General features: G+C 40.7%; 1 protein-coding gene across 1 annotated transcript in view; it reads left to right on the plus strand.

The window, feature by feature from the left end:
* EML6 (EMAP like 6) overlaps positions 1-26,790 on the plus strand; it is a 341,870-nt gene that overhangs the window by 279,734 nt on the left and 35,346 nt on the right. Inside the window, exons 25-27 of the mRNA XM_060116946.1 lie at positions 2,510-2,686; positions 12,669-12,870; positions 12,969-13,095. Of these exons, the coding sequence (XP_059972929.1) occupies positions 2,510-2,686; positions 12,669-12,870; positions 12,969-13,095 (506 nt within the window). The remainder of the gene's footprint in view (positions 1-2,509; positions 2,687-12,668; positions 12,871-12,968; positions 13,096-26,790) is intronic.

Here is a 26,790-nt window from a genome sequence, read left to right on the forward strand (position 1 = left end):
CGTCATTTTACTTACCAATAGTGTCAGGCTCTTCAATTAAGTATGAAGGGTTTTGAAAATCTCCTTTTCGAAGAAGATTTTTTTTTAAAGGAACAGTCATGGTGAAACTAACACAAAGCTTACCCAGCAAATTGTTAACTATGACAAATATTAAAATGTCCATTTATATTCATCTGATGCAGCATGGTGCAGATAAGCCGGCTCTATACTAGCAGCCCGAGTCTCTGGAGCTTGACTTTCCCTCTCCTTGCCAAGCAGGCTGGGATTTAAGTGACTAACCTCTCTGTGGGCTCCAGTCACCTCCTCTGCAAAATGATGATGATAATGACATACCTGCCTGGGGCAAGGTGCTGTGGAAGACACCCCTGGAGGACTCTTCTGCCATCTACAGTCCAGGGTTTTTAACAAGTTTATTTACCCCTTTTGGGTTTTGTCAGTTACAGGGATCATTCTTTTTTTTTTTAATTTATTTTATTGAAGTATAATTGATTCCCAATGTTGTGTTCATTTCTGCTGTACAGCAAAGTGACTCAGTTATACATATATATACATTTTTTCATATTCTTTTCCATTATGGTTTATCATAGGATATTGAGTATAGTTATAGGGATCACTCCTAATGCTCCATTTTTTTGTGTGTGTGGTACGCAGGCCTCTCACTGTTGTGGCCCCCCCACCGCTGCGGAGCACAGGCTCCGGACGCGCAGGCTCAGCGGCCATGGCCCACGGGCCCAGCCGCTCCACGGCATGTGGGATCTTCCCGGACCGGGGCACGAACCCACGTCCCCTGCATCGGCAGGCGGACTCTCAACCACTGCACCTCCAGGGAAGCCCCTAATGCTCCATTTTAAATGCGATTTCTATAGCTTCCCGCAAGTTAGACATGCTTCCCCTGGAGAGCACAGTGTCCAGATCTGGCCAAGGGTGTTCTGTCGGGGTGACTGTAGGGTGATCAAATACCAGCTCACTGCCCATTCCTCCCTATATAATGAGGCCAGGAAAGGTGCCACTCAGGGAGGTGGCATTGGGGATGGACAAGGAAGGTGTCAGAAATGGAATCTCGTATCTGTAAGGGAGTCAGTGGCCAGAAAGCCCGTTTCTAGAACTAGAGGGGAGGTTCCCTGCTTCTTTTCCTGTGATGGTCAGTTGAAGATGTCATAAGGAGTTGGGGAGACTCCACTTGCACCTCAGAAAACTGAGGTAATTGTTGGGGAACCACTTCACATCACCTAAGTCTGTGACCTTGCCTCAGGCACCCCACGTCACTGGGTGAACCACAGCTTTTTGGTTCCAATTCTGCATGTGTCCAGAAGAAACACAGAATATTAAATGAGGAGAAATTTGAGTGACCAAATATGTATAGCACCTCCCCACGTTGTGACTAAAATCCTGGCTGCATCTTTATCTTGTCATTTCCCTTCTAGGCAGTGGTACCAAGCAGAAAACAACAGAAATGGAGGCGAGGTGTGTTAACAACGTGCACCAGAAAGCAGTTTCCAGATTCAAAGAGAGCAATCTGGCCTTTAATTTTAGCTACAATTCTCTAATGATTTTTTACACCCTTTTAAACAGTGCTTTAAAGTGCTTATGTAAAGAAACTGTAACGTTAAGGTATACTAGCAGATCTTGAATGAAAGTAAATGAGATCAAATCCCCCAGGAAAGTCTAATAACAAAGTGTTATTGTTACTGTTTTCTTTTTTAAAAAAGGAAAGAAAATCCTGAATTTTATCAGAATTTAACCTACATGAATTGCAAATCCTCTGTTTGAGAATTTCAGACAAGTGTTAAAGGATAAAATGTACATTTGTGGCAATACAATATGAACAGCTCCTCCAGTTTTAAAGATGGTCTCTCTAGAGCATAAAGAATATTAAGAATCTTATTACTGCAGAATCTTATTACTCTTTCCTCCAAGGAAGCAGCCCTTTAAAAAGTTATGTCCTGTGACTTTTAAAAATAATTTGCTAAATGATCAGCCCCATCGATCAGTCCAGCTCAGTGGTTCTCAATTGGGATCAATTTGCCCCCTCTCCCAGGGCTATTTGACAGTGTCTGGGACAACCTGGGGAGGTGGTGCTACTGGCATCCAGTAGGTAGAGGACAGGGATGCTGCTAAAAAGGACAGCCCCTGGCAATAAAGAATTTCCCCTCCTAAAATGTCAGTAGGGCTGATGCTGAGAAACCCTGATCTAGCTGATGGCATATACAATGATAAATGTCTAGGTGAGAGCTAAAAACCTTTGGTATTGTCAGGTGTCCATAATTCCAACATGTTCACTTTATCTAGGGGACCATCTGTGGAGGTTTGACTACAGTGTTATTGAGACAATGCATAGACCACTTTAACAATGCAGCTGAGAACTTAGGCACCGCAGCATACAACAAATGCCTGGTGTTGGCAAAGTCATAATTTAGAACTATTCAGCCTCCATTTGTTTCCTTTAAATAAAACAAAAAGATCTCTAGGTTTTATGAAAATATATTAATTTTCCTTCCTTCTTTTCAAGATTGAGAAGATAGAGTGGGACGCTTGGACCTGTGTGCTGGGGCCCACCTGTGAGGGCATCTGGCCAGTGCACAGTGATGTGACTGATGTGAATGCTGCCAGTCTCACCAAAGACCATTCCCTCTTAGCCACAGGAGATGATTTTGGTTTTGTTAAGCTTTTTTCATATCCTGTCAAGGTAATATTGCATGTTTATTATATATACTTGCTCAGTCTCATTAATACCCCCAAATCTATCTATTGTATCTAAGTGGATTTTTAAATATTGAAGGAATAAGCAATCAGTAGTGTAATCTACAATATCATGGTTATTTACGCTGTATAGAAAGCTTTGTGACATTATGTTTACTGGTTTGAGTCAGAGTCTTGTGGAGTAGAATTCCTCCTTGAAAGGCCGTCAGTGGACATCAAATCCAGCATCTCACAAACTGCAAAGTAAGATTTTTCTCTACATCTTGGACTGGTGTCTTTACTAGCATACTTCTAGGGATGAAGAACTTACTACCACACAAAGCAGCCCAATTCATTTGTAAATTGCTCCATTGTTAAAATGCTTTGCTCTGTATTGAGTTGATTTTTTTCCTTTAGCCAAAGTTCTGCCTTCTGAATCATTGTTGAATGAGTCCAGTCTTCTGACAGCCTTTTCTCCAGCCTAAACATCTCCAATTCCTTCAGCCACTTCCCGAGTGACATGGTGTCTAGCTCCCTCCTCCCTCTAAGCATAATCCATTTTATCAAGTCCATTAACAAATTTTTTTTGTTTCTTCTTCTTTCAGTTTTATTGAGATATAACTGACATGTAACACTGTGTAAGTTTAAGGTGTACAGCATAATGATTTGTCATATACATCTCATGAAATGATTATCACGATAAGTTTAGTGAACATCTATCATCTAATACAGATACAAAACAACAGAAAAAGAAAAAAAATTTTTTCCTTGTGATGCGAACTCTTAGGATTTACTTTCTTAACAACTTTCATTATATCATATGCAGAGTTAGCTATAGTCATCATGTTATAGCATTATATCCCTAGTACTTATTTATCTTATAACTGGAAGTTTGTACCTATTGACTGCCTTCATCCAATCCCCACACACACACCACTCACCTCTGGTAACTACAAATGTGATCTCTTTTTCCATGAGTTTGTTTATTTGTTTGTTTGTTTTGAAGTATAATTGACCTAAAACACTGTGTTCAGATATTACATTATTATTGACTATATTCCCCACTCTGTATGTTTCATCCCCCTGACTCATTTATTTTGTAACTGGAAGTTTGTGACTCTTCATCTCCCTTACCCATTTCAATTCCATTTTAAACTGTCTCATCTAAAACCAAATTCAGGTCCATCCAGGTTGCTGCAAATGGCAGTATTTCATTCTTCTTAATGGCTGAATAATATTCCATTGTATACATGTACCACATCTTCTTTACCCATTCATCTGTCAGTGGACATTTAGGTGGCTTCCATGTCTTGGCTATTGTAAATAGCACTGCAGTGAACACTGGGGTGCATGTATCTTTTCAAACCATGTTTTTCTCTGGATATATGCCCAGGAGTAGGATTGCTGGATCATATGGTAGCTCTATTTTTAGTCTCTTAAGGAACCTCCATACTGTTCTCCATAGTGGCTGTACACCTGAAAGTAGCACAACATTGTTAATCAACTATACTCTAATATAAAATAAAAATAAAACCAAATTCGGTGATTCAGATGCAATCTGACCAGCTCAGGGTACAGTAGGACTCATCTTCTTGTTTTGATTTTATTTTTGCATTAAAACAAACTTAAGATGGCATCAACCCTTTTGGCTGCCATACCACACACCTGAATCGTAGATGTTATTCCCCCAAATGTTAGGGTTATCCCCTATCTTGGACTTATCCAATTGATTTCCTAAAATCTGAGTAAGTACAGAACTTTGTATTTGTACCAAATAAGATATATCTTATTTATTTTCCCTAGTTCCAACAACCTGTCAACATCTTTGAAATACCTTTTCAAAGTATTTACTTGCCCTTCCAGCATCCTCTGAGTTCACAAGTGTGAGTTCCAAATCATGGAAAGAAAAAGACAGAACAACTAGACACCACCACCACCCAGAGCCCCCATTCATTTTGGCATTCTAATTCATTAATGTACACGTATCAGTAACAGACATTTAAATCTGTCTGACCATGTCCTCATGGAGATCACATTTGTCTCTAATCCAACAAGACATCATTAAAACTTAGCAGATGTCTTGCTGAAAGCCAGATTGTGTTGCTGGTATCCCTAATCTCTCCTAATAAACCAACCAATAAAAGATAAGCAGTTAGTTCACAGTGAACCCTTGTTGTTGCCTAGTCATCATTACTTCCTTTTCCAAGTGCTTATCAACCTTGTGTGTAATAATTCACCCTAGAATTTTCGAGGGATTGCATCAACTCATGAATCAGTATTTGCCAGAGTCTACTTGTTTTCCCTTTTGGATACAGGAACCTATTTTTTTGGATGCCACCTCTCCTGGTTTCTAAACTCTCAGCTATTACTGACCTTACTTCTATGGTCACATTTAAACGTGTCTGTACTCAAGGACAGGAGCTCTCTTTGGCCCTTACTGGTTTGAAGAGCGTTCCCTTTAATAGAGGACATCATTAAATCTGCTTCCTGTTCATATTAAACCATCTGATGTAAGAAGTGTTCCTAACTTTTCTTTCTTTTTCTTCTAGCCCTAAATACATCCTTTTTTTTTTGTATTTCCAATAGTTCGCTTTATATTTTTAAAAAAATTTTTAACATCTTTATTGGAATATAATTGCTTTACAATGTTGTGTTAGTTTCTGCTGTATAACAAAGTGAATCAGCTATACATATACATATATCCCCATATCCCCTCCCTCTTGCGTCTCCCCCCACCACCCTCCCTATCCCACCCCTCTAGGTGGTCACAAAGCACCAAGCTGATCTCCCTGTGCTATGCAGCTGCTTCCCACTACCTATCTGTTTTACATTTGGTAGTGTATATATGTCAAAGCTACTCTCTCACTTCGTCCCAGCTTACCCTTCCCCCTCCCCATGTCCTCAAGTCCATTCTCTACGTCTGTGTCTTTATTCCTGTCCTGCCCCTAAATTCATCAGAACCATTTTTTTTCTTTTTTTTTTTAGATTCCATATATATGTGTTAGTGTACGGTATTTGTTTTTCTCTTTCTGACCTACTTCACTCTGTGTGATAGACTCTAGGTCCATCCACCTCACTACAAATAACTCAATTTTGTTTCTTTTTATGGCTGAGTAATAGTCCATTATATATATATGCCACATCTTCTTTATCCATTCACCTGTCGATGGACAGTTAGGTTGCTTCCATGTCCTGGGTATTGTAAATAGTGCTGCAGTGAACATTGTGGTACATGTCTCTTTTTGCATTATGGTTTTCTCAGGGTATATGCCCAGTAGTTGGATTGCTGGGTCATATGGTAGTTCTGTTTTTAGTTTTTTAAGGAACCTCCATACTGTTCTCCATAGTGGCTGTATCAATTTACATTCCCACCAACAGTGCAAGAGGGTTCCCTTTCTCCACACCCTCTCCAGCATTTATTGTTCATAGATTTTTTGATGATGGCCATTCTGACCGGTGTGAGGTGGTACCTCATTGTAGTTGTGACTTGCATTTCTCTAATGATTAGTGATGTTGAGCATCCTTTCATGTGTTTGTTGGCAATCTGTATATCTTCTTTGGAGAAATGTCTATTTAGATCTTCTGCCCATTTTTGGATTGGGTTGATTGTTTTTTTGATATTGAGCTGCATGAGCTGCTTATATATTTTGGAGATTAATCCTTTGTTAGTTGCTTCATTTGCAAATATTTTCTCCCATTCTGAGGGTTGTCTTTTCATCTTGTTTATGGTTTCCTTTGCTGTGCAAAAGTGTTTAAGTTTCATTAGGTCCCATTTGTTTATTTTTGTTTTTACTTCCATTTCTCTAGGAGGTGGGTCAAAAAGGATCTTGCTGTGATTTATGTCATAGAGTGTTCTGTCTATGTTTTCCTCTAAGAGTTTTATAGTGTCTGGCCTTACATTTATGTGTTTAATCCATTTTGAGTTTATTTTTGTGTATGGTGTTAGGAAGTGTTCTAATTTCATTCTTTCACATGTAGCTGTCCAGTTTTCCCAGCACCACTTATTGAAGAGGCTATCTTTTCTCCATTGTATATTCTTGCCTCCTTGATCAAAGATAAGGTGACCATATGTGCATGGGTTTACATCTTTAAAATCTTTTTCAGTTGTCTTAGTTTTTGAGTTTTGCTTTCTTGAAACGGTACTAAAGTTGTCTGTAGAAGACTTTTGTGTTCATCCCTGGCTTTTTGCTCCAGCTACCTCTTCAGCCACTTTGGTTTCTTTAGATGCCTTCCTATTTCCTTCTTCATTTGTTAGAATCTCATCAGATTGTCATTTTGGGTAGCCTCTTCTAATATACACTTCTGATTATGTCCAGTGTTCCCTTCATTGTCCATCCCTAATCCCAAAGCCATCTGGTAGCCTTTTCCCAATGACTCATCACTTTACTGTCACCTATCAGCCCTTCTTATTTGATAAGAACTCAGTTCTGTGTAGCAATTTTCCTCACTATTTCTACATTTTTTGAATTGAGACTGCTAGCAGGACAAGTCAAGAAGTTAGTGATACCTTGGTTTTAGTGGACTAAGGTTTGGGCAGGTGTTTAGATACCTGAAATCCCCACAGTACTACTGCATCTTGCTCCTGAGCTAGATTTAGTGTTGGTCTTGGGAGTTCATCATCCATATCCCCAGCCTGAGCAGGAGGGCTGTCTATCTATAGCAGTAATTTCAGACTGTGTTCTTCCACCTCCCAGAGTTCCAGGAAGGCTCCTCAGGGACAACCCCAGAAAACAAGGTAGGGGCTCTGGGGCCCCACTCCTGCTCCAACCAGAGTTACTCTGTGTTTTTGTATTTTATACATTGAGCTTCTGTGTAAGATTTTTTCCAAGATTTTGTTATGAAAATTTTCAAGCATACAGGTAAGATGAAAGAATGATACAGTGAACTCCCAGAAACCCACCACTTAGATTCTGTGACTCATAGTAAATTGTTGACATCAGGATACTTACCCCTAACTGTTTCAACTTACATATCATTACCTAGGGTTCAATATTTTTTTTAGTATTTTTAAGTAAAATTTATGTATAGTTGAGATGCACCAATTTTAAGGTTCCTTTTGATGAGCCTTGACAAACATATACACCTGTATAATCCAAACACCTCTCAAGATATAGAATATTATCATCAGCCCAGGAGGTTTCCTCATGCTAACTTCTGGGTCAATCCCCACCCCCACTCCACCCTCAGATGAAAAAAACTATTCCAATTTTTTTTTACCATAGATTAGTTTTCCCTGTTTCAGAACTTCATATAAATGGAATGATCAGTTAGGAACCATTTTGTTTCTGGCTTTTTTCACTCAGATGATGTTTCTGAGATTTCTTCACGTTGTGTGTAACAATAATCCTTTCCTTTTTTAGCTGAGTGGAATTCCATTGTGTGGATATAGCAAAGTTTGTTTATCCACACAGCTGTTGGTAGATGCAGGCTTTTCCCATGTTTGGTTATAATGAAGCTGCTATGAACATTTTTGGACAAATCTCTGTGGACATATATTTTCTTTCTTTTAAATAAATAATATAGGAGTGGAATTTCTGGGTTATTGGGGAAAATGTGTGTTTAACTTTTTAAGAAACTGCCAGATCTTTTTCCAAACGATTGTATCATTTTACGTTTTCACCAAAAATGTAAGAGATTTACAGTTGATAATTCAGTGTTGTCAGACTTGTAAAATTTAGCTGTCCTGAGGAGTAGATAGTGTGATCTTATTGTGTTTGTAACTTACGTTTCCCTGATGACTAATCATGCTAAGCACTTTTTCGTTTGCTTATTGGTCATTTGTGAAGTGTTTGTACAAATCTTTTGTCCACTATTTTACATTGGATTGTTTCTCTTTTTATTCTTGAGTTCTACTGTGTAAGATTTGATTGAAGAAAAAGTTTCATAATTTAAAAACATTTGAAAATCACTAACCCATATAAACCACTTTGATAGTATCACTTCTCTCCTTCTTTTTGTCCATCTGATTTTCCTGGCACTCTTTCCCTCCCAAATTCATGGACCCAGGCTGATGAACATTTCTAGCCGTACAGTCACTCCTCCAATGCTCTGTGTGTGTTAGCCACACTTCACCCTCTGTTATGGACTGAATGTTTGCATCCCTGCCAAAGTTCATATGTTGAAGCCCTAACATCCAATGTGACTGGATATGTAGAGAGGGCATTTACAGAAATAATTAAGGTAAAATGAGGTCATAAGTGTGGGGCCCTGATCCAATAGGATTAGTGTCCTTATAAGAAGAGACACCAATGAGCTCACTCCCTCTCCCCATGCACACTCACACTGAGCAAAGGCTAGATAGGAACTTTCTATGTGCTCAATATAAGGGGTCCACAAGCCAGCAGGAGAGCCCACACCAGAAGCCAAATTGGCTGGCGCCTTGATCTTAAACTTCCCAGCCTGCAGAACCATGAGAAATAAATATCTGTTGTTTAAGCCACCCAACATGTGGATTTTTTTATGGCAGCCCTACCAGACTAAGACAGCATCCCATTGCAGTGTTCTAGCACTGAATACCATGTCATCAAGTCTATGAGACTGTATTATCATCATGTAGCTCTTTGTCCAAAATTCAAGGTCCATTTGTTAGAGTCTAATGTCATGTCTTCTTCTTAACCCTTTTCCTTGTTCTCCTTTCCTATGAGTTACTAAATCTCTCTTCCAGGCATTTTTCAATCCATGACAAACGTAAGTCCTTATATGTGCAGTTTTACAGTTTAATATCTCAATGTGGGTATTAGTCCCCTGATAATCACATTGTTTCCAGCCTCCATAAGATAGACTCTCCTTTGTCAGAGCCCACCCATTTGTCCAGTACCTTCAACCACATCCCAGAAAACCTGATGGTGTCCTTTAACTCCATCTGTATAGCTAGCCGATTGCTTTCCATAGCCTCCCTTCCTTTCCAGTGCTGTTCCCCTTCACTCTATCAGAGAGGTTAAGATACCACCATGTCATTTACATTTTTTATTTTATTTATTTTTTTAACATCTTTATTGGAGTATAATTACTTTACAATGGTGTGTTAGTCTCTGCTTTATAACAAAGTGAATTAGCTATATATATACATATATCCCCATATCTCCTCCCTCTTGCATCTCCCACCCTCCCTATCCCACCCCTCTAGGTGGTCACAAAGCACCGAGCTGATCTCCCTGTGCTATGCGGCTGCTTCCCACCAGCTATTTATTTTACATTTAGTAGTGTATATATGTCCATGCCACTCTCTCACTTTGTCCCAGCCCGCCCTTCCCACTCCCCATGTCCTCAAGTCCATTCTCTACATTTGCGTCTTTATTCCTATCCTGCCCCTAGGTTCTTGAGCACCATTTTTTCTTTTTTTTTTTTAGATTCCATGTATATGTGTTAGCATATGGTATTTGTTTCTCTCTTTCTGACTTACTTCACTCTGTATGACAAACTCTAGGTCCATCCACCTCACTACAAATAACTCGATTTTGTTTCCTTTTATGGCTGAGTAATATTCCATTGTATATATGTGCCACATCTTCTTTATCCATTCATCTATCAGTGGACACTTAGGTTGCTTCCAGGTCCTGGCTATTGTAAATAGAGCTTCAGTGAACATTGTGGTACATGACTCTTTTTGAATTATGGTTTTCTCAGGGTACGTGCCCAGTAGTGGGATTGCTGGGTCATATGGTAGTTCTGTTTTTAGTTTTTTCAGGAACCTCCATACTGTTCTCCATAGTGGCTGTATCAATTTACATTCCCGTACATTTTAAAAATCCACCCTCAAGTTGTTAAGTTTCCTTCTCAGAATGTCAAAAGCTCTAGAGAGTGGTTCTTCAAAGAAGAACCTTGTACGTAAAATTTTACAGACAGAGAAACTATATGTAAAATGTTGTGAATGTGGGGAAAGGGTACATAGCTTTCATCAGATTCTCAGGAATTTCTCACCTAAAAGCAGTTAATAACCAGCACTCTGGAGTATATTCTAGATTCTCTATTCTTTCATGACCCAATGGAAGAGGAAGGTTGTGGTAGTGAGTCATGATGGGTGTTACAAAAATGCATAGTTTGGCATGATGACCCAGAAAGACAGCTCATCTGACCTGCTGTGCCAGGTCTCCAGGAGACTCTGTCCATAGGCCCTCAGGGAACCACCAAACACCCTGCTCCTGGGGGAGCAGCTAGCTTCCTGGAACCTTCTAGTAACTGTGAATTCCCATTATTGTTCTGTGGAGCAGTGATCTTGTTTCCTATTCTGAGAATCTTGAATCATCTCTGCTAAAAGAATCTCAGCTTTGTTAAACAGGTTTAGTGACTTAGAACTTTTTCCTCTTTCTCTTTCTCCTGTGTGGCACTTTCTTTTGCCCTGCTACCTAACTCTGATCACTTTAGAATATTTTTTCCTTCGTATTTTTCTTTTTGGTTTCTTCTATCCTGTCTAGATGTAGGAGTATAGAGAGGCATTTCTCAAGCTTTTTCACTTTCTCCTCTTCTCAAGAGACCAGCTTACATTTGTAGTTGATAACATGGGTCAGTTCCTGCTTTCAGGAGGAAGACCAGCAGGACCCATGGCTGTAGCCACTCTGACCATCCTCTTTGTTTCCATGCCTTCTGGATCTCACGTGGTCACACAGTTGTTTGCCTTGGAAATCCTTACTTTGCTCTGCCTATTCTCTAGCAAATAGTGGCTCTGGAGGGCTTCCTAGAAATGCTGCCTGCCTGCTTGCTTCCCTAATCTTTCTAGACTTAGTACTCTGCCGAGGGGTGGGTACTTCCACTCTGCTGTCAGCTAGAGGTCAGCCAAATACACAGAGATCTTGACCAAGAATGTTTCAAAGTCACGCACTCTCCTGCCATGCCTCTGGGCTGGTTTCAGGTTTCCCAGCATGCCCGTCCAAAACCATCTGGAAGCCTCTTGTCAATGATTGAATAAAGTTTTCATCTGAGACACCAGCGGCCCTCGCATGACCTCAGAAAGTGCATGCAGCTTCCCACGTTGCATAAGGTATTCCCTGGGAGTCACTGAGAGGATGGAAAAACTCTGCCTCTCTCAGTGGCTCCTGCTGGAGCTGTTTTTGCCAGGCTGTGGCTCGTGTGTCAAAAATGGAAGCTGGTCTCTGGTGCCAGCATGGGCTTCTCCCCGCTTGTCAGTACTGCACCGGGGTGAGCAGCTGAAGGATGATCAACCCTCATCCTTCCCCACTGGGGTGGTGTGACCTGGGTGCCACTCTGAAGAGCTTTCAGTAGTGACTGATAAACTGGGTTCCGTTTATTTGGTTATGTTTCTTTAAAAAGGACATTACTTTGTTTTGTTTTTTGTTCTTTGTTTTTTAAGGTGCCATGTCAACTTGTTTATTAATTGGGCTTTTCAGTTCATGTCTTTATTTTGAGGGGGGTTGATGTTCTTTGTTTTTTCCTTTTTCTTTGAGCTTACTTTGTTTTAACATCAATGACTTGAGTGTTTCTAGTGTTAGGAATTGTTTCCAGTGTCTGTGGCAGAAACTGTTGAGTTCGTTTTAAAGCTGAACTTGCTGCCCCAGGATCATAAGAAGGCCCTTGCTCTTCTGTCACAGCCTGGGCTGTGGTACAAAACCCACTGTGGGGGATGACTAGGGAGACACTTCTGATCTCAACTTTCAACCAGACTCGCCATCAGGAGTTTGCACTAGAGACCTATGGAGAATGCACATTTGATACTTGAGAGAAGCAGAAGCAAGCTTTTTATACTTTCTTAGGCTCCTTCCAGAAACAGGTTCTGTAGCTTACATTTACTTCATTCCCTCACAGACTATCTGTTGAGGACCTACGAGGCAGGAAATGCTTTAGGGAAGAAAGAGAGCTAATCGCTGCCCCCGTGGAGCTTACACTCTAGAAAAATATAGGGAAATTACTACTTACATGAATCGTTTCCTTTGTATCCAGTGGAAGCCACTCTAGAGAGTAACAGGGATGAAACAGTCCGGAAACGGGAATAATGAGACTCCCAGCAGGGTCATCGCCACTTTCCGGCTTTGCAGGGCCAGCACGCGAGATTCAAGAGGTACGTGGGGCACAGTGCCCACGTCACCAACGTGAGATGGCTGCACAACGACTCTGTGCTACTCACGGTGGGCGGTGCCGACACGGCCCTGATGATCTGGACGAGGGAGTTTGTGGGGACCCAGGAGAGCAAGCTGGTGGACAGCGAGGAGTCGGACACTGACGCAGAGGAGGATGGAGGTGAGCCCAGTGCCTTGTGCCGGCCACGCCTTCCTCCACACCCACTCCTGCACCACCACAAACCAACTCTGCTCCCTTCCTGTGTCTTTCTGTTTGAGGCTATGACAGTGACGTTGCTAGAGAAAAGGCCATCGATTACACCACCAAGATCTATGCTGTGAGCATCAGGGAAATGGAAGGCACCAAACCACACCAGCAGATGAAAGAAGTTTCAGTGGAAGAAAGGTATGGTGTTGCCAGGTTTGCTTGCATTTAGTACACTTGACAAGAAACTCGTTGAAACCAGAGTGCATTTTCTTTGCACTCAAAGTTGCTACTTAAGCTAGTCTTTATTTGTGTATATGCACAGAGTCTTAACCTGCACACAGGCTTAAGCTGAGGGAAACTGCCCACAGCCTTTAATGTGAAGAAAGGGCGGGTTATACTTTGCAGAAGTTGTTTATGGAAAATGACTTGATTGGACATGAGATTTGGTTAGGCCAGGCTTCCCTTTGCCTAGAGAGGATGTCAGGGCGGCCCAAACCCGTCCTGAATGTGATGGCTGATGGGGGAGCATGCTGACTGGGGAGGTGGGGGGAAGGCAGGCTTCTAAGGTCTAGGAGGAATATCTGTGGATTGTGAAAAATAATCTTCCATTCTGCCCAGAGTCTGTGCATTACACCGTATCACTTGGTGTGCCTTCTCTTACTGTGTCTTCACCTGCCTAGATTTGTTCAGGTGTGTTTGACCATTCCAGGCCTAACCAATTTGATTTTGTTGCTGTGGATCCTCTGTGTAGAAAGAGGGTGTCTGGTATTATTTTGGCATGCTTTCTGATGTGCTACTGTAAGTATTGATAAAACACTTTAGCATTTCTAAAAAACAAACAAAAACTCATAATTACTACAATTACTTGATTTACCATATTCATACTAAGGAGGATAAATATTGAATAAAAACTCAAACATCCAAAGAGAATTTCATGGATCTCAAAGATGTTTAAGAATTCTCTGTGGGCTCTTTCCACTGACATGGGTTCAGTGTTCACATGTACCCTGGTCCCATGATGTATAATTAATGCGGTTTAAGTTGTTTTTTGCATTCAGCATGGCTTTCTGCCTAATAAGTATTTACTAAATCTAATCTATCACCTTTTACTATTAGGTGGAAATTTAAATACAAAGAGATAAAATGTCATTTCCCCTCCTGCTTCAGTTTAGTGCCAGATGTTAAAATAAGGCTGATAAATGGTGGGTGTGCTACAGGCAAGAAGATTGAATTGATGCAAAAAAAAAAAAAAAAAACCCTAATTATTCCCTAGCATCTTTGTTAAATGTTACTATGAGGGTTCAGAGTTCTCTTTTAATGAAAAAAAAGAAAAATAGAGATTTTTCAATAGTCTGTAAATTATAGTTTATTTTGCTTTGCATGGTTTTTTAGTGGCCACAAAGAGGAAATATTTTTAAAGGAACTAATTCTAAGAATAAAGAAAGAAAATTTTTTAAAAATCATATGCACATAAGTACATGAATAAGCTTCCCACTTAAATAATCCACTCTAAAATAAACATTTGGCCTAAATTACACATTCTTTTGAAAAAAAAATACCCAACCTTTCCAGTTTCACATAACATTATGAAATGAGTTAACTTGGCTATTATTCCAAGGTTGTTTCTGGCTGATGGCTACAACTCAGTGATTCATCATGCTGAGATTTAGACTGGCCACTAAGATATAGAAATCTAATCACATTCCTAAATCCAAACACTACAGCTAGTTTCTAACCTAAAATAAGTTTCACCTGAACCTCTCTTGGTCTTGGTGTCTCTTTGGGCAGGTCTGTAAAAATCTCATACCTGCCCAATTTAGGAAGAGGTAAGAAAGGTGAAGACAGAGAGGACACTAAGAATTTTCAGTCTTAAAATCCAGAATTTTGAAGCTCCCTCATTTTCTTCATCACACAAGATCGTTATAGATTAGCATACACAGCATTGACTTTTTTTTAATATGAAAGGAAAAAATGGTTCATAGTGTTATGAGATACAGGGGTAGGCATTTCACCACTTTACTGGCATTTAAAACAATAATCCACACCAGGGTGTAGTGAGTAAAACATGCAGTGAAGAATACAGTTTTAAGATATAAATACAGGGTCCAAAGGAATAGTCAAGCCTTTTCTATACATAGCAATGTCTTCGATAACTTTAAGAAGCCTTGACAGCATCAGTTCCCAGAGGGGGCTGTAACCATAGAGCAGGATGCCAACTGCACAGCATGCTGGGAGCTAAGCAGGACCACACCAGGAATGGGCGAGGGGAGAAGGAGTAGTAAATGGTGTCTGAGTTAGCAGCCTCCATGGGCATGAGTCAGTTCCTAATCAGAACTGAGAACAAGCAGTCTCCTCCAATCCTTGTCAGTAATTTTACGGAAGCTTGAACCTCAGAGATAGGACTGTAGGCAGCTTCCAAGCTGCAAAGGAAAGGGGTGCCAGGCAAGGCAGGCATTCAGGGAATTGGTGAGAAAGTAGGATGAGAGAGGGAATGTGGGGCAGGACCAAGCCCTTGGGGTAAGGGGTACTCCAGACAGTAAGTCAGGCAGACAGCTTACCTGAGTCCTCCGCCTGGAGTGCAAAATGGGCTCCACAGACTCCAGCATGCCCGACGTGAGAGAGAGGCCAATGCTCAGCATCTCAGACATCAGGTGCAGGGGGCCAGGCAACAAACACCCAGGTTCTCCCTGGGAATATTCAGGACTGTCAACCTTGACACTGCTCCCTTTGACTACTTCAAGCCCTACTGACCAGGGACTGTCCTTGACCTTCCCTTCATTGTTCCCTTCTGTGTATACCTGCAGATACCTGGGTGCCTGTTCTATGTACCTGTGCCGAGGCATGCACCAGTAAGACTAACGGGAGACAGATACTTGAGGACCACAAGAGATATGAGCTTGGAACACCCACTCAGTGCAGGGACTTATTTTGCCTCCTACCAATGTTTCAGGCAGTTCTACTTCTGGTTTAAATCCCTTTCCACCTGAGAACCTGTGGGATGAGTGTGGCATCTGTCATATTGAGAACAGTACCTTGAAGGCAGCTGCACATTATGTATCAATCAGTTTTTAAGCAACTGAATTCCTACTGCCTAAAATTTATGATAGTCATAGATTGTTTCTAATTAGACCCATTTGATTTTTAAGTAGCTGGAAGGCTTTTGATTATGCTTTTATGTATAATTCTAACACATTGTGAGTTCTTATTCTTCAGAAGCCATATGATCTTCAGTTTCAGTCTTTCAACAGGTGGGAAAGCTGAGAGAAATGTGTAATTGCTCTCAAAAGAATACTAGGCTACACCTACCAATATGTAGTCCCTTCCAGGTGCTTACCGAGCATCCTGGTCACCCACTTCAGCTTTGCTTTAGCACGCTGGACTGTCTTGCTTCCTTGACCCAGCCACACCTGTCCAGCTAGTCCCTAGCCTTGCGTGAACTGTTGGGTCATCCTGGTGCTCAGCAGCCATCTGTGGCATGTGGCTGAGGAAGGTCAGAAAGTCTTTTCCAACGTCAGGAATCCATGCTTCCAGAACCTCGTCTAGTGCTCAGAATGCACGCTCATCTTTGGTTTTCCTGTCCCAAGCAGGGAATCTGGTCTCTACTGAGTGCACATTAGTTTGTTCCCCATAACTACTAGAGATTGTTTAAATTATTGTAGACCTGAAATAGAAAAAAGTAGTCTCAAAAAGTCATAAGGTTATATGGATATTTTAAATGTAACTTTTTTTTTTTGCTTTGTTTGACTAGGAGCTTTTTTCCTGTCTTTGCACCATGTTATATATTGTATTTCTAAAGACTACATTGGATACTCTTGTCTAAAACTTCAGAAATCTTTCTTTTCTGGTTTTGATTCTTGGCTCAGGCTCCCTAGAGTTGGATTCAAAGAATATATAAATATAAGACAACTAATATCTTAGATAGAATTTCATAAAAGTGATAGACAGTGCAAGGTATAACCTGTCTTTCACACTTGGCCTAAACTCTCTGTGTCAGTTGTGACCCCAGCAAGAAAGAAAGATACTCTGAAAAGGAAGTAATTTGGGGAGAGCTTAATGAAGGGACTGTTAGCAAAGGTGTGGGCAGGATTAAAAGAAACAATAGGGGGGCTTCCCTGGTGGCACAGTTGTTAAGAATCTGCCTGCCAATGCAGGGGACACGGGTTCGAGCCCTGGTCCGGGAAGATCCCACATGTCGCGGAGCAACTAAGCCCGCGAGCCACAACTACTGAGCCCACGTGCCACAACTACTGAGCCCACGTGCCACAGCTACTGAAGCCTGTGTGCCTAGAGCCCGTGCTCTGCAACAAGAGAAGCCACTGCAATGAGAAGCCCTTGCACCACAACGAAGAGTAGCCCCCGCTCACCACATCTAGAGAAAGCCCACGCGCAGCAACGAAGACCCAACACAGCCAAAAAATAAAATAATAAAATAAATTTTTTAAAAAGGAAAGAAAAGAAACAATAGGGATGAGGTAGCACCTTGGGGACAGTAAGTCATTACCATCCAAGGGACAGAAGGGGCAAGGGCAGGAAGGTCTTGTCAGACGTGGAGAAGGTAGCTGTGGGAGCAGGCCACCTTACAGGAGCTGAGAACTGAGGGGGAGGGTTGAAGGTAACTAACGTGAGTCCCAGCAAGGAGGTACTGAAGGAATAGATGCCTCAATTGCATTCTCCTCTCACTCACTAATATTCTACTGGTGCCTCTCTTTAGCTGAATCCAGTCAGATCCTGAAGGGCAAGACAGTCCATTGATACAGTCCACAACAGCCCAGCCATGGAGGGTACAGAACAGCAGAGAAGGGTGGAGGGTAGATTTTGGAGGGGTGCATGGAAAATATTGGCTCATTCTCCTTTAATTTTTTTCCTAATGGAAACGTGTTATTATCACAGAAGAGAACTTCAGGCCATTTTAATATTGAACAGTAATTACTATCCTTTATAAATGCCTTTGAATATGTAAAGGTGTTTATTACCTAATATTATAACTGTATATATACAATCAAAGATGCCAGTAAATACAGCCAAATCAATATCAAGAATTATTAGAGACACTTAAAACTTTACCTAATTTAAGTGGGACAGTCTTTTTTTTTTTTTTTTTTTTTTTTTTTCCTTTTTGCGGTATGCGGGCCTCTCACTGTTGTGGCCTCTCCCGTTGCGGAGCACAGGCTCCGGATGCGCAGGCCCAGCGGCCATGGCTCACGGGCCCAGCCGCTCCGCGGCATATGGGATCCTCCCAGATCGGGGCACGAACCCGTATCCCCTGCATCGGCAGGCGGACTGTCAACCACTGCGCCACCAGGGAGGCCCGGGACAGTCTTGATGAGCCATAGTTTTTACACCACTGTCTAGGAGTGCCTCAAGAATCAACTCATAAAAGATGAGAATTACAGCGTTTTATAAAATCAATATTTTATAGTCACATTACATTTTTATATTCCATGGTATCTTTTTTTGCATTATTTTATTTTATTTATTTTTTAATAGATCCTTATTGGAGTATAATTGCTTCACAATACTGTTTTAGTTTCTGTTGCACAATAAAGTGAATCAGCCATATGCATACACATGTCCCCATATGCCCTCCCTCTTGAGCCTCCCTCCCATCCTCCCTATCCCACCCCTCTAGGTCATTGCAAGCACCGAGCCAATCTCCCTGTGCTATGTTGCTGCTTCCCACCAGCCAACTATTTTACGCTTGGTAGTGTATATATGTCCATGCCACTCTCTCACTTTGCCCCAGCTTCCCCCTCCCACCCCAAGTCCTCAAGTCCATTCTCTATGTCTACCTCTTTATTCCTGCCCTGAAACTAGGTTCATCAGTATCATTTTTTTTTAGATTCCATATATATGCGTTAGCGTGCAGTATTTGTTTTTCTCTTTCTGACTTACTTCACTCTGTACGACAGACTCTAGGTCCATCCACCTCACTACAAATAACTCAATTTCGTTTCTTTTTATGGCTGAGTAATATTCCATTGTATATATATGCCACATCTTCTTTATCCATTCATCTGTCAATGGACATTTAGGTTGGTTCCACGTCCTGGCTATTGTAAATAGTGCTGCAGTGAACATTGTGGTACATGACTCTTTCTGAATTATGGTTTTCTCAGGGTATATGCCCAGTAGTTGGATTGCTGGGTCATATGGTAATTCTATTTTTAGTTTTTTAAGGAACCCACATACTGTTTTCCATAGTGGTTGTATCAATTTACATTCCCACCAACAGTGTAGAAGGGTTCCACACCCTTTCCAGCATTTATTGTTCCTAGCTTTTTTGACAATGGCCTTTCTGACTGGTGTGAAGTGATACCTCATTGTAGTTTTGATTTGCATTTCTCTAGTAATTAGTGATGTTGAGCATTTTTTCATGTGCCTCTTGGCCATCTGTATGTCTTCCTTGGTGAAATGTCTATTTAGGTCTTCCGCCCATTTTTTACCTGGATTTTTTGGGTTTTGGTGTTGAGCTCCATGAGCTGTTTGTATATTTTGGAGATTAATCCTTTGTCTGTTGTTTCATTTGCAAATATTTTCTCCCATTCTGAGGGTTGTCTTTTCATCTTGTTTATGGTTTCCTTTGCTGCTGTGCAAAAGCTTTTAAGTTTAATTAAGTCCCATTTGTTTATTTTTGTTTTTATTTCCGTTACTCTAGGAGGTTCCACAGTATCTTTAAAAATAGCGTTTAAACATCTTTGGCCCATCTCCAGAGATTTGTATTTTCACATTAAGACAAAAAAAACAGAAGTTAGAAACTTAAAACTATAGAAATGTTTGGTACCAATATCCGTTTTCTTGTATGGATCAAAATACCATGCAACCCCAGTTTTGCCTCCTGTGGTAACTGGGTGATGACCACAGAAATGAATCACAAAATCATTTTCTTAATTTATAGATAGGATCTAATAATAACTCCAAATGTGGGATATGGTCTTTTATTGAAATCCAAATATGCGGCTTCCCCGGTGGTACAGTGGTTAGGAATCCACCTGCTAATGCAGGGGACACAGGTTCGAGCCCTGGTCCGGGAAGATCCCACATGCCATGGAGCAACTAAGCCTATGTGCCACAACTACTGAGCCTGCACTCTAGAGCCTGTGAGCCACAACTACTGAGCCTGCATGTCACAACTACTGAAGCCTGCGTGCATAGAGTCCATGCTCTGCAACAAGAGAAGCCATTTTAATGAGAAGTCCGCACACTGCAATGAAGAGTAGCCCCCGCTCACCACAACTAGAGAAAGCCCATGCAGCAACGAAGACCCAACACAGGCAAAAATAAAATAAATAAAAATTTAAAAATAATTATAAAAAAACCATTAATTAAAAAAAAAAAAATCCAGGGCTTCCCTGGTGGCGCAGTGGTTGAGAGTCTGCCTGCCAATGCAGGGGACGCAGGTTCATGTCCCGGTCTGGGAGGATCCCACATGCCACGGAGCGGCTGGGACCGTGAGCCATGGCCGCTGAGCCTGCGCGTCCAGGGCCTGTGCTCCACAGCGGGAGAGGCCACAGCAGTAAGAGGCCCGTGTACCACAAAAAAAAAAAAAAAAAAAAAAAATCCAAATATGCTGACCAGCCATTAGTCTTCCTAGTTGCACCTGGTGGGGCCATGTTCCCACCTCCTCCTCACCTAACTGCTTAGATTAACCATCTGCATGGGGAACAGTAATAATGGAGATTTTTATTTAATGTATTCAGTTGGAACCTGTATTCAGACAAAACTCCAACTTTATGATAAAAGATACAAAATAAATACAAATTGAACTATTTTTATGGAAATTGGCATTAAAGTATTCACTAATTTTTATTGTTCTAAGTGGATGTAATAGTTAGCTTAGGGATTGTTTCCTCAGTGCACCTGAGTCAGCAGTCTGTAGTTTTTCAGGGTCCTTTATTAACAAGTGCTGAGGCTTGCAGCTTCTGGCTGTCTGTCCAGGGATGAATAAGAGAATGTGGGACTTAACCCTTTCTGTTTCTACACCATCTTCATACCATCATCTTGCGTGTTATAGCATTTTCCACCTTTTACGAAAAGAATGAGAGGTTCAAACCACCCCTGTTTTCTCACCTTAGAAGCTGCATAACTTATAGTCACAAATCACAAATCAAAATACCAAGCTAAAGCATATTTTTTTCTTCCCTCAGAAAGGCTTTGGGCTTCCTGCTAGCCTCTACTGTTTATCTCAGACTTGCAAGGTCATCTCTTCCTTAAAAAAAAATTCTGAATTAGAAAAGTTAGCTTTTAACACTTAATTTGTGTTGTCTTAGCACTGGTTTGATGTAGTTTACTTATAAATTATGGGTAACTCTAGTAATTGTGTGTGTGTGTACCACAACTTCTTTGTCCATTTCATTCATTGATGGGCACTTACGTTGTTTCCATGTCTTGGCTATTGTAAATAATGCTACTGTACATATAGGGGTATAGATATATTTTCGAGTTAGTGTTTTTTATTTCCTTTGGATACAGTCCAGAAGTGTAATTGCTAGATCATATGGTAGTTCTATTTTTAATTTTTTGAGGCGCCTCCATACTTTTTTCCATAGTGGCTGCACCAATTTACATTCCCACCAACAGTGCACAAGGGATCCCTTTTCTTCACATCCACGCCAGCATTTGTTATCTCTTGTCTTTTTGATGATGGCCATTCTAACAGGAATGAAGTGATATCTCATTATGGTTTTAATTTGTATTTCCCAAATGACTAGTGATATTGAGCATATTTTCATGTACCTGTTGGCCTTTCATATATCTTCTTTGGGGAAATGTCTATTCAGGTCCTTTGCCCATTTTTAAGTGGGGTTATTTGGTATTTTGTTATTGAGTTGTATGAGTTTTTAAATATATTTTGGATATTAACCCCTTGTCAATATATGGTTTGCAAATATTTTTCCCATTCCATAGATTGTCTCTTCACTTTGTTGATGATTTCCTTTACTGTGCAGAAGCTTTTTAGTTTAGTGTAGTCTGCTTGTTTATTTTTTATTTTGTTTCTTGCCCTTTAGGTGTTGTATCCAAAAAATCATTACCAAGACTCATATCAAAGAGTTTTGTTCCTATGTTTTCTTCTAAGAGTTTCATGGTTTCAGGTCTTATATTTAAATGTCTTTAATCCATTTGGAGTTAATTTTTGTGAGTGGTGTAAGCTATGGGTCTAGTTTCATTCTTTTACATGTGACTATCCAATTATCCCAGAACCATTTATTGAAGACACTGTCTTTTCTCTGTTGAGTATTCTTGGCTCCCTTGTCAAATGTTAGTTTATTGTATATGCTTGGGTTTATATCCGGTCTCTTGATTCTGTCCCATTGGTCTATTTGTCTGCTTTTATGTTGATACCATACTGTTTTGATGACTATAGCTTTATAGTATAGCTTGAAGTCAGGAAGTGTGATGCCTCCTGCTTTGTTCTTCTTTCTCAGGATTTCTTTGACTATTCAGCATCTTTCGTGGTTCTGGATAACTTTTAGGAGTTTTTGTTCTACTTCTGTAAAAAATGCCATTGGGATCTTTTTTTTAATATAAGTTTTTTTAAATTTATTTATCTATCTATTTATTTATTTATTGTTGGCTGTGTTGGGGCTTCGTTGCTGCGTGTGGGCTTTCTCTAGTTGCAGCGAGCAGGGGCTTCTCTTCATTGCAGTGCATGGACTTCTCATTGCGGTGGCTTCTCTTGTTGTGGAGCACAGGCTCTAGGCACACAGGCTTCAGTAGTTGCGGCACATGGGCTCAGTAGTTGTGGCTCATGGGCTCTAGAGTGCAGGCTCAGTAGTCGTGGCATAGGGGCTTAGTTACTCTGCAGCATGTGGGATCTTCCTGGACCAGGGCTCAAACCTATGTCCCCTGCATTCACAGGCAGATTCTTAACCACTGTGCCACAAGGGAAGTCCCACCATTGGAATCTTGATAGGGATTGCATTTAATCTATAGATGGCTTTTGTAGTATTGACAATTTAACAATACTCTTCTAATGCATGAACATGAGATACCTTTCCATTTATTTGCCTCTTCCTCAATTTATTTTATCAATGTCTTGTAGTTTTCAGAGTAGAGATCTTTCACCTCCATAGTTAAATTTATTCCTGAGTATTTTGTTTTTGATGCTCTTGTAAATGTGGTTGATTTCTTTATTCCTTTTTCTGAAAGTTTGTTGTTAGTTTATAGAAACACTACTGATTTTTCTGTGTTAATTTGTATCATGTAACTTTACTGAAATCATTGATTAGATTTAACAGGTTTATGGTTGTCTTTAGGATTTTCTGTATGTAAAATCATGTCATCTGAATATAGAGACAATTTTATTTCTTCCTTTCCAATTCTGATACTTTTATTTCTTTTTCTTACCTGATTACTCTAGCTAGGACTTCCAGTACTATGTTGAATAGTGTGGCACCCTTGTCTTGTTCCTGATATTGGAGGAAAATCTTTTAACCTTTCACCATTAAGTATGATATTAGCTATGGGCCTGTCTTATATGGCCTTTTATTTTGTTGAGATATGTTCCTTCTATTCCTAATTTGTTAATAGTTTTTATCATGAATGGATGTTGAATTTTGTAAAATGCTTTTTCCACATCTATTGAGATTATCATATATTTCTTTTCCTTCATTCTGTTAATATGATGTATCACACTGATTGATTTGCATATGTTGAACCATCCTTGCATCCCCAGGATAAATCCCACTTGATCACGGTGAATGATTCTTTTAATGTGCTGCTGAATTCGGTTTGCTAGTATGTGATTGAGAACTTTTAAATCTGTATTCATCAGAGATATTGGCCTATACTTTTCTAGTAATGTCCTTTTCTGTTTTTGGTATCAGGATAATGCTGGTCTTGTAAAATGATTTGGGAGCGTTCCCTCCTCTTCAGTTTTTTAGAAAAGTTTGAGAAGGATTGGTGTTAATTCCTCTTTAAATGTTTGGTAGAATTTACCAGCGAAGCCGTCTAATTCTAGGCTTTTCTTCAGTGGGATAGTACACATATTTTAAAGTAGAAATCCTTACATTTAAAATTTTTAATTTGAAATCAGTCTCCACCTTGGCCATTTTTTAAAGCAAAAGTTAGTTAATGACAGTTTTATATCAACTTTATTATTACTACCATTACCTCCCCAACATTTGAAACCTTTCACATCTTTCCATTTCCCTTGTTTTTTTGTTCTGGAATCTCTGACTTTTACAAAAAGAGTTGGCTCAGTGAGAGTCAAAGCAAAATTTAGCTGCCCTTGGATTTTCTCTTACATCTAAAACCTCAATAGATATCCAGTGTTTACCTGGAAAGTGGCTGACTGCATTCTGGCAAGGGCTTCAGACTATCAGAAGTGGGATTGTTGGACTCCCCTGGTGTTCTGGTGGTTAAGACTCTGAGCTTCCACTGCACTGGTCGCCGTTTGATCCCTAAACCAGGGATCAGGGAAGCTCTGCATGCTGTGGGTGACAGCCAAAAAAAAAAAAAAACAAGTGGGATGTGGGATTGGTGTCAGAAGTGGGATCAATGCCACTTCTTTTTTTTTTTTTTTTTTGTGGTATGCGGGCTTCTCACTGTTGTGGCCTCTCCTGTTGCAGTGCACAGGCTCCAGACGCACAGGCTCAGCGGCCGTGGCTCACGGGCCTAGCCGCTCCGCGGCATGTGGGATCCTCCCGGACCGGGGCACGAACCCGTGTCCCCTGCATCGGCAGGCGGACTCTCAACCACTGCACCACCAGGGAAGCCCTGCCACTTCTTTTTTAATCCTACTCCTGTTGGTTGGAGGTCTGAGGATTGCCTTAAGAGTTGAACAATCACAGGCTTTTGTTGTTTACCAGATTAGGAGATTCTTCTTAACCCCTCTCCTCAAACTAGGATGTCAACTCCGTGAAAGCAAAATTTCTGATATATTACTTTATGTCCAAATTTGATAACAGTGCCAGCACTCCGTAAATATTTGTTGAATGAAACTCCTTAACAACAAGATTTAGGTTGGTTTCCAACTGACACCCATGGATTAGATATCAAAGTCTAAGATCTTGTCAGCATCTTGTCTTTACATTCATAATGCAGTTTGGAAATGTCTGTCTCTAAGTAGTAGACACCCCTGGCCCCTTCCAGCTCTCATGTTAAAGGATTCTGCCTTTAGGCAATTTCAAACACCATCCTTAAGTGGAGAGACCCTTACTCCTAAGCTACATCTCTGTGGCATTGAGGGTCATTGTCTCCTTTGGCAGGCAGAATATGACAGTGAGTGTTTAGGAGGGAATCTAGGGGATCAGGCAACTTCCCTGCTCAGTCATATATGCTACAAGTTTCCTTTCACGTCGTTGAATGAGCAGTGCCTTCAACAGTTCCCATGGACAGGGACTCATCCCCAGGCACCAGGGGCCCCTTGCAATATTCACCCATTTGGCTGTCAGCATCTCATTATCTTTCAGTAACCCCTACCTGTGGATTTGCAGGCAGATCAGGATCCTGAAGGGTGATCTTTGTCCTCCCCCTCCCTCTAGTGCCTCACTCTGGGGAGGGTGGTTTGAGCACCCGCAGACAGGTATTGAAGGTCGCCGGGGGTGGGCATTGTGTCCTGAGTGGAATCCTTCTCCCAATCCTCCATGGTGAGGGGACGGGAAAAGAATGTTTTCCACTCCACAGACTGCCTTCCCCCACAAGGCAACCTCACCCTTCATCCATTTCATCTAGCCAGTATGAGGAAACATGGAGGTGGCAGTGCCAGAGCTATTCTTAGCAGGGGATCATAAAGAAGGAATCTGTGAATACTCTTACATTAATCTTTCAGTCCCTCTGGTACATATTTACTCTCAATCTAGGCCATATGTTCCTTAGGAAACAAAGAAGCTTTTACAAACAAAGATTAGAAGCAGATTCTGAGCCTTCTATAAATGGTGGCCCCCTCATCTGCGAATTGACAGGTCCTAGCACCAAATGACCTCAAAACAGAGTGGTCTAGCACTAGGGTTTTCCAAACTTTTTCTTAAACCATGCTTATGGCTGAGTGGGGAAGGCTGTAAAGCTTATCTACTTCTATTATCTCATATCCTTTCCAAATCAATTTGTACAGATTTGTGAACTTAAACAAAAAGAAAATCCTATGAAGAAAACTGTACATCATGTTTAGGGGGATTGGTTTGCTTTAGATTTTTGTTTTTTGTTTCAGCCCCAAATTAATAGTTGCCTTGAACCCTTAGTTCCTTAATATATGGGTCCATGGTATCAAGCTAGTTAAAGTTCCACTGAATTATAAACTTTGTCTATGTAACTCTCAGTTTATCAAGGGTCAGTCCTGTGTCTATCATGGTCACCACCATGTGCCTCACACAGTGCCTTGTACATAGTGAACAGATATTTCTTCAGTGAGTAGATGAATGGACGCATTTACTTAACCTGCTTCTCTGCATATTTAAGTAAATTAATCTGTCCTCAAAATGGTCTACAAATCTGGTTTTTGTCAGCAAACCACTTTTACCTTTGTTTTGTTAGCACTGATGTGTGGTCTTACTTTTGTGGTGAAAGGTGTGACCCATGTAGAATTGAATGATGCCCCATCTTGCCATGAAACTGCTCTTGGTTAAATGACTTTTTATCTTCATACCCTCCGTCCATTAGGAATTAAATGTTTATTTGATTTAAATATATTTCAATAACCCGAGGCAAAAAGAACTGAAAAGTTCTTTTTACAGACAAAGCTTCTTAGTCAGCAGATTTACAATGAAACAAAGAACATGCTCCCAAGTGGCAAAGTGTAAAAATATGGGAAAGGTTTAGATAGAGTTCCCTGAATTGAAACAAACCAGCATCTATAGGTAATCCCAGTTTCTCTTTTTACCTTTTGTGCTATGTTTGAGGACACAAGTCTGCTGAGAGAACCTGCCCCCAATTTTTGAAAAATGCCTTATTTTAATC

This window comes from Mesoplodon densirostris, chromosome 14 (assembly GCF_025265405.1).
Source record: "Mesoplodon densirostris isolate mMesDen1 chromosome 14, mMesDen1 primary haplotype, whole genome shotgun sequence".
NCBI classification, from domain to species: domain Eukaryota; kingdom Metazoa; phylum Chordata; class Mammalia; order Artiodactyla; family Ziphiidae; genus Mesoplodon; species Mesoplodon densirostris.